Below are 12,649 nucleotides of genomic sequence, written 5' to 3' on the forward strand. Positions count from 1 at the left end.
CTATTTCAGCTTACTAGGAAGTCATTGATTTCAGCACCCAGTATAGTTCAATCAATGTGTAGGTGTTTAGGCTAATTATAGGCTTGCCCATGACAAGAATATCAGGTATCAACATCTTTGCTATTCTGTGCTACCTTGCTATGTACTTACAATACTTACTATGAAAATAACACCATGTTTGCTTTGTTTCTTGCAGTTTTTCCTCTCATCTTGGCATTTACCAAACCTCATCCAACCATACATTTAAAACAGTGTATCACAGAGGGGGAGAAAAGCTGTTGGCTCTTTCATACCATTCCTCTGTCTTCACTGCGAAAAGCTGTACGCAAATCTAGTCCAATTTACCAATCACCAATCTTCCCTTAAAGAATGCAATTATTCTGAATTCAGGACTGTGCAACTGGTCTGAATTTGGTTTTAGCTCGCAGGAACATGTAAGTAGGTGTAGACTGCTTGTGCTGGGTAGGAAAAGGAAATGAAACTTTCAAAACATTGGAAAAAATACAGAATGAATTATAATAACCATATTTTTGTTCTTTTTATACAAAAACTGTTATGTAAGTCTCCACTGCAGTAAGTTTGGTTTTAAAGAAAGTTAAACAGGCATGCACGGGCTCTCTTGCAGCAAATAAAGTTATTTTACATACCTCAAGGATTTCAGAATATTACAGATTGGGTTTTTTTCTAGTTAGTCCCTCAAATATTCCTGTATTACAGTACTGAAAGCTAGTAGGCAGCAATTTTTAAAGAAGAAAACCATAAAGTGATTTTGCCTCAAGAAATAAAACCACGTGGTATTTTCACAGCTATTTAAAAACAGCATTACTTGGCATGCCCTTAATAAAAAGAATGTCTACAGTGTCAGATATTAATAATTTGAATGTTTTAAATCAAATTTTAATGTACACAAGAAAAAATATTGAGCTGTACCTTAAGAAAAATACCAAATAAACCAGAGTCTAAGAGTCGACAAATGATTACATGAAAAAAAGTAAAACTGGAGATTTGGACAAACTTACTACAATACAGACTTGATCAAAAGTTTATTTTTACAGACAAAATCCTCATGCACCAAACAATTCAATACAGCACTCTTACTAAAGCAAAGCACTGTTATATGCTGACATTAAATCCACTTTCACACCTGGACGCACATGCCTCACACATTGAGCTGTGCTGCAGTGTGAGCAACAAAACCCGCCTGCACATATAGGCACATATAATTGTCAGCCCACCCACATTTTTTCCTCTTCTACTTCCACCATGGTATTGCTACTTTCTGCTGCTTACCACAGCATTGCTTTACCTATCAACAGAAAATCCAGAAATCAGCTTCCTGAGTTAAAAAAACCTGAGGACTTCAGGACTGTCTCTAATTTATAAAATCCCTGGGCAGCTTTTGTCTCTAATATTAATGGGTTCTCCTTGAATGCTATCTGGTTCAGGCAATTAAATTTTGCTGTAATTATTTAGATAAAACTAAAGTAAACAGGCTGAGTCATCCTGGCAATAGGCTAACAGTGGATAGCTGGAAAATGTGGTTTTACTAAGAACATCTGCTAACACCACACTTACTGAGGTGTGTAAAGTCCGAATGACTTTTTTTTTTTTTTCCCTCAAAAGTTTAAATAATGGCAGATTGAAAATTCATTTTAGGCTGGAAATAGCCCATGAAACCATCTTTCATTCTGTATATCACAACATACTTCAGAGACTGTTCAGAGGAGTGTTTTGAAGTTTACAGATGAGATAGTTCATAAGGCTGATGTCCTAAAGAGCCTGTTTATATTGAGTATGGGAACTGGATCAATAAAGAAATAATAGGCAAGCTTTTTGAATGAAATTTCAAACCTCCTCAGTGTTCAAGTCCCCAAACTCTGAAGTGCAACTGAGTTCGCTCATTACCTTGATTTTTCAAAGTGTTCTCTTTTAACATAAAAAACCTCACTTAATTGCTGGAAGGGTTTTGTTTTTTTTTAATCTTCTATTCAACATAAGTACAATCAACGTACAATTACAACGTCTAATGCTTCTTCTAAAAGAGCTCTTCTGTAATATTGTTATTATTAACAACACTATATCTAAAGATAATAAAAGTTCTCAGTTAGCATTAGAAGCATTTTGTCTCTAACCTGCATCTAGGAAGTTTAAGGGTTCTCATAATCCATTAGTATTCGTCCCTCTGGTAAAAACTACACAGCTGTCTGCATCCAGTCTGAGCTGTGATCCCAGTAGATTCCCAGCAGAACCTCAGGAGAATGGTCCCCCCCCAAGTGATTTTTAAAAAATCAGTCTTGTTTTATTTATGTAGGTTTCCCTTATTATTAAATGTTTACGTATAAATTTAAGATTTTTTATTTTTAAACGACAATTTTAAGCAATTTATTTGATTCCAAAATTAGGCTCCCTGGTGTGTATTCTCCATAATTTCCTATTTTTTTTTTTTTAAGTAGAAAACAGTATATCCTATCTTCCAGCCCTGCTGTACTACTGCTATACAAAAATTCAGTCCATTCCATTTTCTCAAGTCACCTATTCTCTAGACATTAATATGTGCTTGCAAAACAGAAAGAGACTGTAAAGCTAAAGACAGAAACAATTTTTATAAAGCTTCATTAAAATTGTTCTCCTGAAGTTGTTTTTTACTTCCTAAACCTGGTGTCTTCATCAGAAACTAGCTAGCTCTGTCACTTGTCCTCCCTTTTGTTCTAGACAATCTTAACAATTCTATGTACCTGTGAAAAACTTTTCTTTCCTATTCCAGAGTAACAGGAAAAACTAAATGATTTAAATTTCTTTGTCTTCTAACCACCCTCCACACTATAAGGAATAATTAACAACCTTCCAAAGACTTTCCTTGGCTCAGGTCTTTCAGTTAAATAATGAAAATTCAGGTTAGCTCCCTGAAAGTTTTTCTTCCAAAAGAAAAAACACAAGTGTTACAATTCCTATAGAACAAAATTATATATATATATATATATATAAACAAACCAAAAAACTCTCTGACTGAAGAATGAAAGAATCCAAATCAGAGCTCCATGACCTACCACCTATGGGTGTTTAATTCCATGGCAACATGAGCCTTCCTATTGATTACTCAGCCTTAGATTACTTTATGCATAATATTAGCATCCAGTCCTCCTGCAGGGAGCTACGCTATGAAAAAAGTTTATTCCAAGGCGACTGTCCACAGAAGCAACCTGAACCCTCAGGTAACACTTTTGAGTTTTTGAATGGGAAATTTCTGTAGGTTGCATTTTCAAAACAGCAGCACTGAACTGCTGTAGCATATGTTGTGAGCCATCAGGTTAGCAGTGCAAACAAACACTGTGTAGAGTTCTGGTGTCTTCAACATAAAAAGGACACAGAACTGTTGGAACAAGTCCAGAGGAGGGCCATGAGGGTGATCAGGGGACTGGAGCACCTCCCGTATGAAGACAGGCTGAGAAAGTTGGGGCTGTTGAGCCTGGAGAAGAGAAGGCTGTGTGGAGACCTCATAGCAGCCTTCCAGTATCTGAAGGGGGCCTATAGGGATGCTGGGGAGGGACTCTTCATCAGGGACTGTAGTGACAGAACAAGGGGTAATGGGTTAAAACTGAAACAGGGGAAGTTTAGATTAGATATAAGGAGTGAGATCTTTACTGCAAGGGTGGTGAGGCACTGGAATGGGTTGCCCAGGGAGGTTGTGAATGCTCCATCCCTGGCAGTGTTCAAGGCCAGGTTAGATGAAGCCTTGGGTGGTATGGTTTACTGTGAGGTGTCCCTGCCCATGGCAGGGAGGGTTGGAAGTAGATGATCCTAAGGTTCTTTCCAACCCTAACTATTTTATGATTCTATGAAACACAGTTGTTTTGCAGAGGTCTTCTACTGGCTGTGTTTGCACGACAGTAAGACCCTTTATGCTTGACATATTTGTGTCTGTATACACAGCATCTCAGTAAATATGTATGAGTATATAAATACAAATACCTATCACTGAGGTATTCAGTTTCTGATTTGAACACTTTGAAATATTATCCAGGTAGGTTTTGATTTTCTCTCGGCTGCTGTACTGCAGCCGAGTGTTTGCTAAGATACAAAAAAAAAAAAAAGGCCCTTAATGAATACATTTTCCTCATATTCCTTGAGAAAGTTTGTGCTTTCTAAAGTCTAATGAACTCTGGAGTTTGAATAATTATTCTCTTTTTAAAAGATTTTGCCAGTATAAGAGAATCTGTGGATGGCTCTGGCATTAAAAAAATGTGTACACAGTTACTCAAGACGTGACAAAACTCCAGGTATAAAGTCTGTATCTAGTATGAGAAGTAGAAAATTAAATGGGCAATTTAAGCAGTCCAATTTTATTGATGATGGGTAGAATCTATTCTTAATACAAATATCTCTGATACAACCATAGTACCCAACAAATCAACAGGTCTCCAAGGCACATCCTAATACAGTTTACCAGACAGCACAGTTCAGTTTCTCAAACTGAATAATGATGTGCTGATGTTACAAGAACTACTCATCTTGAAGCTGTCTCATACAAACTTGTAATAACTCAAGAAAATGAGTTAAAGTTGCTCAAAGATCTCCTACAGTAGGACTACAGGTTACATCTTTTCAAAAATAGATTAGATTCTAATACATTCCAGCATTGGAAAGGATCTGCAAACTGTGGAAACCACAAATATACTTGCCAAGATACTGTTCACCAACAGCCATTTCACCAAGCTAATTAAAGACAATGAAAAGTACAAAAATAACCATGTGGGAAAGGTAATTCCTAACATCTCTGATGTTAAACTCCCCTACTCTTGTTACCGAACTCTACAACAGACTCAGTGGAGAGGGTTATAATATACAGCTACTGTCTGCTGATTTCATCATCATTGGAACTGGAAAAACAAAAGATAAAGTCTCTCCAGAAAACACTCAAAGTTAATACCATCCTCTAAGGATACAGATTGAACATACAAGCTCAAAACTCAACATGTGGCCTATAAAAACTTATACAAATTATACAAACAGTGAACTAGGATCAAAGGCTGTAAAATAAAGAAATTTCCATGAAAGAAGAGATAGCAGAAAGTCAAATTAAGAACTCAAGTGCCAAGCTGTTCTGTCTAACAGATTTCTCCGTTACTTCCCCAGAACTGAAAGTTTGTTTATAAAACTGGTCATAAAAATTGGAATTACACTCTTTGCATTTGGGTATATAACTGAGATGTTTGGGAAACTAGTTTAAAATGTGGTGTTAGAAAAACTGATCTGATTAATCTATAGGTAATCTAAATATTCCTCAGGTAAGATTCAGTTCAATGAATTACAATACAAAAATAAAATGAAAGCTCAAAAATATTAAAAGCTATACAAAACCAATAAACACATTCTGTCTTCTCTGCTATTAATGACATATTAACATGTTATGAATAAAACCTCACATACACTAAGATAACAATACTGATGCTTAATAATTTTTCTTTTATTTAAAACAAGCTGAAGTTTTATAAATTACCAATAAAAATGCAATTTAATTAATATGCAGCTATTACTGAGAAATGCTTGATATTTTTGGACTCAAAAATTTTGGTATTTTTATATCCAAAATCAGCTTTACCATGGAAAAATGTTGAAGAAACATGCACACTCAGAACTCCTTATGCAATTGAAGTGGGATTTCCATCAGTTCTAATTTAATGAATGGTGTTTCATTCGTGCTATTTTTAACAGACATCAGAGAAAGCAAATACTGATGAAAACATATTGAAGAACATTTGGTTAAAGGAACACAGTGAATTGGCATGAACTGCAGTCTTACTGTTTGGCTAGTTTCAATGAGAGACTTTCATTAGTTTTAAGTGATCACAATTTTTCCTAGTTATACATACAGGCAACTTTTTCATAGCAATATTGATGAAAAGTGATAACTATCCAAATATACATGCATGCATGGTGAAGAGGTGGGGAAAGGGAGATAGGCACTACAGTATAAATCTAGATTGAAGAGTACATATATAATCTTCTTGAAAGCTCTAATGTCCTTATTCACATCTATAAATCTACCAGAAAGGGGGAGCAAAGATTTATGATTTAAGTGACCAAACTTTCACTGCTAGTGATGCTTAGGCAGGTGAGAAATATCTCAAATAAGTAGACTTGAGAGACAGAGTATATTCAAAGCAAATAGCTTGCGGACAGCAGATACAGAAATGGACTTAGGTAATCAAGAACGTACCTTCTAAAAAGCCAAATACTAAAAGAGAAATCCTGCATAGAAAAAAAAAAAGAAGCTCTGTGAATGTGTTTTTCATGTGAAAAGCTCATCTGATGTAAGCGTTACTACAGATTTTATTTCATGAGCACCACATGATATTCTATTACCAGCCACCTGATGATCATGCGAACATGCTGATACTGTTCTCAGCATTTAACTGCAGATCAGCATTTGAGGCGAGTCATTCACACACTACCCTACGGACAAGTACTTCTGCACAGCCAGAGGCAAGCCTGGGGTGTGGGCCAGCGGAAAGTGGTACTTCCAGCATGGCTGGATGCAGGTGGTCTCAGTGAGGGAATGTTCCCATCATTTTGGAGAAAGTTGTGAAACTGTCACACTGCTGGATAAAAGAGAGACCCCGTTAATGTCCTTACTGTGAGGCAGAGTACAAGGATAAGCAGTAGCATGCCAAACGGTAGGGAGCCGAGAGGGCTGTTCAAGTGTCTAAGGCATTATGAGAAGGTGGAGATGAAACTCAAGGTCTTGGAGTACGAAAATAAAGGGGACACTGGAAGCAAATCCATAGGACAATCAGCTGCTTTCCTTCTGCCCTTTCTGAGCTATTAGCCTAAATGGTACTCACAGTCAGAGGACTGGTCTCCCCTGCCTGCGTTTGTTTCTGCCTCATACACAGAATATCCGTCTCCAAGGCCCAGAAGTTGTTGACATTTGAAAATATCACACTGCACTGGAACACTTTATATTCATGCCTCTGTTGAAAGCAAAGTTATACCTCAAAGTCCCCAGAACCTACCACTACTTTCCAATTGCCAAAGCACGAGTTTTTAATGAGGACAGAGTAAGTCAGCCAGCATGCTCTCCACTCCGAAGTCCAGCCAAAAGCTGCTTAACGCATCAGTCTGTCCTATAAATCAGGGTAGACAAGGACTATAACCAGTTTCCCCTTCCTCCCTCTTTTAGGAAGGACAGAGTAATGGAGGTTACAGAAACCTGACAGTTATTAACAGGGATAAACATGATACTCCTGACCCTAACCACAGTTACTGAATCAGATGCGTGTGCATGCCTCCACGTGCACATGCATATGTGTGGACACAACAGGACTCAGATTTTCCTGGCAAATTATCTGCTGCTGGCAAGATGAAGCAGTAACACTTCTGGCACAGAGATACTGAGCTGAGGGCTAAGATAGGCCAGCAAAGTCAAAGTGAAATTAGGTTTCAAAGATCCTAGTCTTAATTTTCCCCTAGAAAAGACTCATTGTCATAATTGTTTCCGTAACAATAATATGTGCTCTTGACAAGCAATCTGTAGTTGTTTTCACATCCAGACATTCTATGTTGGTTATGCACTGCTTGGAGGCAGACACTGGCTTTGGTCATCGGAGATCACAGTCTTTTTACATGATGTGTCTCAAGAATGTGATGAATTCTGTCATACTTGGGTTTCTGCAACTCTTAAGCTTCCAAAGAACTCAGCCAACATTAATTAAACATAAAAAATAATTTAATTTTTTAAAAATTAAGTAAGTCTGATGCTGCCATCTGCAAAAACTCTCATCTTTTACAGCACTAAGAAAGAAATATCCATATAAGCCAAGGAGATGTTCTCATTTAGGGACAATCCCATGAGTTATTTACACTGCCAAATCTTGTTTAGGTGCCTAAATAATAGCTGATTACAAATATTTTTGTGAGCTTGGCCTTTAAACCTTAATCTTTGCCAACACACAGCTGAGAGCTATAGAAAACCATCCTCTGACCTCTTCTTCAAAAAGAGCTAAAGCAAAACTGGGATTTCTGGGAAAGCTTCCAGAAGTGCAAGCTAACAATGCCTGAAGCAGCTACTGCCATATTCTACACTGAGGATCTTTTCTTCTTACAAGCTGGCAGATGTAATGCATGCTTCATTAATATAATGTTTTTGTGCTTACGCTTCCCACAAAAACTTTCTATGAAAGTAGCATTGCCACTGATACTTGACAAGCAAGGAGTATTTACTTCTTAATTTTAGGGTCATTCCCATGCATCTTCATGTCCCATCTGCAGTTCTGGTAGAAGTGTGTGTGGCTATTTTATCTATTGATTAGGTTGAATATGGAGATGATTGCTAGGAATTATGATGTGGGTGGTGCCTATTGATTCTGTACTTCCTGTTATAGTGTGTTCAATATGAAAACCATCTGTCTATCAAGGAAGAGAGTAGAAATGCAATTTATGTGCCAACTGCTTGTTTTTCCCTTTGATGGCTCCCTAATTAACTGGTTTTTCTTAACTGATTGCCAAGGGGATGTGCAGTGCCTCTTCCTGAAAAGACATAAAACAGAGAAGGGACGTAATAAAAAGGAGGAACAAACTCTCCTTCAAGGACAGGTTTAAGCCTAAACTCAAAACAAACAAGATAAAATTGATGTGGTTTATGGATGCCCACAGAATTTTTCAAAGAAAAACAAATCATCTGTTTCCCACGTTCACAGCAGATAAGAAAATTAGTAATGGGTTTCATTTATAGCAAGGGAATCTGGGGTAAGATAGCTGAAAAACTGAGGAGAGTTCACCACTGTCAAAGAATGTCTCAGGAGGTTACAGATTCCTCCTCATCAGAGCCATTAAAGCATCATGTTAGATGTGCATGGCAGAAATGAAATGGGGAATGTTAATCCCACACCGAGACAGAGAGATTGATTCACTGACTTCTAGACTGTTTCTAAATTTCTGATTCTATAGCTTTTAAAAGGTGTTAACCTGTGTCAGAAGCAAGCTATGGGAGCAGGATAAAGACAACTAAAAAATAATGCAGACTTGTGAATCTTTAGACTTTTCCTTTCTGATAGGGTGGAATTAATTGCACCCTAAAAGTTTTTAAGCAACTTTAGAGGAATACAATGTAGCCAAGAACAGTTAAATCAGGGATATAGATTCATTTACAAAAGCAAACCAGACATTTCGGGAGCATAATTCACATGAACTGTTCAAAACACACACCTTCAACTGAGTCAATCAAACATCTACCATCTACCTTGTCAATAGAACTAAGTTTTATTTACTGGGGAAGAAACCTATTGGGACTGGCTCAGTTGCAGATACATACTCTCTTGACACATGGTGTTAGTTAAAAATAATCCCAGTACAGGCGACTGGTTTTCCAATCCCATAAACTTTGTCTCTCGCTCACCTCTAGTATTAGGAGACAACAGGACAAAGGCATTCTTCCTCCCTGATAAGTAATCCCCAAAACCCAGAGCACTGATTGTTTAACCATCTATTCTCTCTGCTTTTCTTTCCCACCTTCAAATTTTGCTTTTCTTTATTTCTTGAGCCACAACACCTTACCTGGCTGAAAGTGGGAAATGCTGGACGGATGTGGTGACAGAGAACAGCACGGTGTTGCTTCAAGCTGCTTTACAGGGAAGCAGAGTCAAGGTTTCCAAGCCTTGCACAGTTAGACAGCACTTACTAAAAATTTTAATGTTCTTAGATTAACTGTGAGGGACACATGGACACATAGTGTGGTCACACAGACTTCATTTGCCAAACAAAACAAAAGTTGAGTTGTTTTTTAATTCTCTCTCCAAATCTTGTTCCTACCTCAGAGAAGTCTAACTAGATGTGTATCTAGTTGGTACATCAGCTATTAATGGCGATAACCTAAACAAGTTTTCTGATACTAAACTTAGTTGAAAAAATATCCCAAAATAGTTGATGTACACTTCACAAAGGAATTAGAGACAGTCTGGGTCTAATTTTCTGCTCTTTCTTTGCCCCTATAGTCAGAACAGTCAATGTTCACTCAATCTTTAAAACAAACACCACAACAAATTGCTGAAATTGGACTTTCAGCCTAGATTCCAAGCTGCTGCTTTCTTCACCACCCTCCCCCCCCCCCCCAGCTCAGTTCCAGAGGAAGATAGCACTTACTCAAAGAGGTAGTGATATGTCAGACAAATAAAGATGAGGCGGAGTCAGGCTATGTCTGTACTTTGACATGAGACATCCAAAAAAGTGTTCCATATTTCAAAAAGGGATTTAGACAAATCTGCTGTCATCATTTCTCCCCGAGTCAGCACTGGAAAAACTGCCACAGGATTCACTGGGAGGAAACACTAGGTAGCCGCCAGTGTCATCTTTCAGATAAGAGACACAAGTGAATCCAGACTGTGCAGTCAGCTACCTGGCACTCATTAAAGGCAAGGACAACTGTGCTGGCCACATTACCACCTAGGAAACCCCTGTGCTGCCCAAATATGTCCCCATTTCCTTTCTAATTCCTGTCCTAATGATGGCTAAAGTTACTTTTCCACATTTAGTGCATTTTAGCTTAGAGGCAAGTACAATTATGGCAAAGAAAAAATCTGCTGCACTATTTGATTTTTATTTCCATATTATAAGGTCCTCTAGAAGAGGGCAGAATATGTGCTTGCTCCTGCTTGTGCCTGATACAAAATGTTCCTTTGCCAGTAGCAAAGATACCTCCTTTTCCAGGCTTACCCTTCAACTCACAACGTAAGGTCTGCACAAGTTGGCTCCTCCTGCTCCCACACAAGCTAACGGAGCATTTGTCTGGATCCAGGTAAACCAAGAACCCTTCCAGCTTCACAGGTTAGTCAGGGAAGTACAATTGCACCATCTTTCTTTTTGAATATGCATTTGCATCAAAAACAGTGATGAAGTGGTGAAGTTAAATATGCACAATGACTATGAAAGAAGTTACTACTGTAATAAAATATTTTCTGATTTTCCAGTCAGCTGTTGAGACCTTTGATATTTCAAAAAAAAGGATGAGAGGAGCTGATACCAGTGGATTACAAACATACCCTGGACTGAGAGAGACCGCAGGGGCAATAAAACCTTTGCTGGGTCTTGCAAAATGCACAAATCTGAATAGATTTTTTCTTGTTACTGAAGTTTCTAAGTTAGGAAAGCTCTCAGTAACAAAAATGGTATTTGCAAATCAAACACATATTTTCCTTAAAGGATTACGTACACTGGTTACATTATTGTATGAGTCAACCTCTGAGAAAAAAAGAGAACTCCCTGCATTGTCTCAGATTAGTTTGTCTGCATTTGCTGATTATCTTTCACACAAAATTTTATCTATCTTCCTTTTTCATATTGCCTGTGGAGCATTATCTATATCTCAACTGTACGGACTGTGAGGTTGAAAAATTGTAATAAGGAAAAAAGAATAAATTCAAAGAAAAATTAAACACAAAACTCTATGCAAGAATTTGCAAAAAAGGAGTTCCACCAAACACGACTACTTTCTATCGTACATGAAATTCAGGCTGAAGTGGTATGCTGCACAGGCAAATTTGTTTCCTTTGGCAGATTTATTGTTGCTTTCAGTTACCTCTTATTTTCAGTATTTAGTATTTAAAGAATAAAAATATTTATGCTGTTTCTAAAATTAATTTAGGTCAAACAGTTTTGGCTTAATTAGCATGATATGGAAATCTGCCCTATACTCCGGTTGTAAACATTTTAAAAATACATCTTACCACTTTCATCCAGCAAGAAATCATCCTGGTAACGGAACTTTTCTGGTCCACATGCAATAAAAATGTCATCGTCGCCAAAGAAATCCTGAAGGCACATCACCTGCAAGCAAAAAAGAAAGACATTGTATGAAATACCTCATAACCAGAATTGCAAGAAGAATAAACTCCTTCTTGTCCCCATCTGCATGAAAACTCTTCACTTTTAACGCTAACAACAGAGCTTCATCTCCAGATAAATTTCAAAGCTGTGGTTTGACCATCTGTTTTAAGAGAGAAACGCTTTTATGAATATTCATAAATGCATTCATGCAGTATTGCAGGAAGAGAGAGATCAGACAGAAAGCCATAACTGTCACATTTATTACCTGATGCATCAATTGGTTATGAGGTAAATGCCTTTTGTTTATGCACAAGGTAAGCGTACGCCATTCAGTAGTTACTGGGCAATTAATTTGCTTTTGAGCCCACATCTCTATCCCTTGGTGCACTGAAACAAGCTTACAGCTTTATATGCAGAATGAAATGTAGTTGTTGCAGTAAAATCTCCCTGACAGGGCATGAAACTTATATGGGTAAACTGAGTCTCCCTAACACACTCTTCCTCTTTGCCAGCAAAATCAATGTGAAGTCTCTTTGAAGGTGCCAAGATGAACAACCAGGTGAGCTGGGAATGATACTTAGACTACTGAGTAAAAGATAATCCCTTTCTATTCCAAAATATGAATAGCCAGGATTACGCTGGTATTGAATTATTGTCCATACATGGAATTTACAGGGAGACCTTATCGCAGCCTTTCAACAGTTAAAGGCGGAATATAAGAAAAACAGGGACAGACATTTTAGCAAGGCCTGTGGTGAAAGGACAAGGGCTAATGGTTTTAAACTAAAAAAAGGGTAGATTCAGACCAGATACGAGGAAGAAATTTTTTAAA

At 37.6% G+C, this 12,649-nt stretch overlaps 2 protein-coding genes across 6 annotated transcripts in view; both read right to left on the minus strand.

The window, feature by feature from the left end:
• Nucleotides 1–12,649, minus strand: part of SPART (spartin) — a 467,162-nt gene that overhangs the window by 238,929 nt on the left and 215,584 nt on the right. The window lies entirely within an intron of this gene.
• The window catches only part of DCLK1 (doublecortin like kinase 1), a 259,045-nt gene that overhangs the window by 113,831 nt on the left and 132,565 nt on the right, over nucleotides 1–12,649 (minus strand). For all 3 annotated transcript variants that reach the window (XM_061345420.1, XM_061345413.1, XM_061345439.1), the window contains exon 4: nucleotides 11,718–11,817. In XM_061345420.1, the coding sequence (XP_061201404.1) occupies nucleotides 11,718–11,817 (100 nt within the window). The remainder of the gene's footprint in view (nucleotides 1–11,717; nucleotides 11,818–12,649) is intronic.

This window comes from Neopsephotus bourkii, unplaced genomic scaffold (assembly GCF_033783945.1).
Source record: "Neopsephotus bourkii isolate Nb327-2 ecotype Australia unplaced genomic scaffold, CSIRO-AGI_Nbou_v1 NB_38, whole genome shotgun sequence".
NCBI lineage: Eukaryota > Metazoa > Chordata > Aves > Psittaciformes > Psittacidae > Neopsephotus > Neopsephotus bourkii.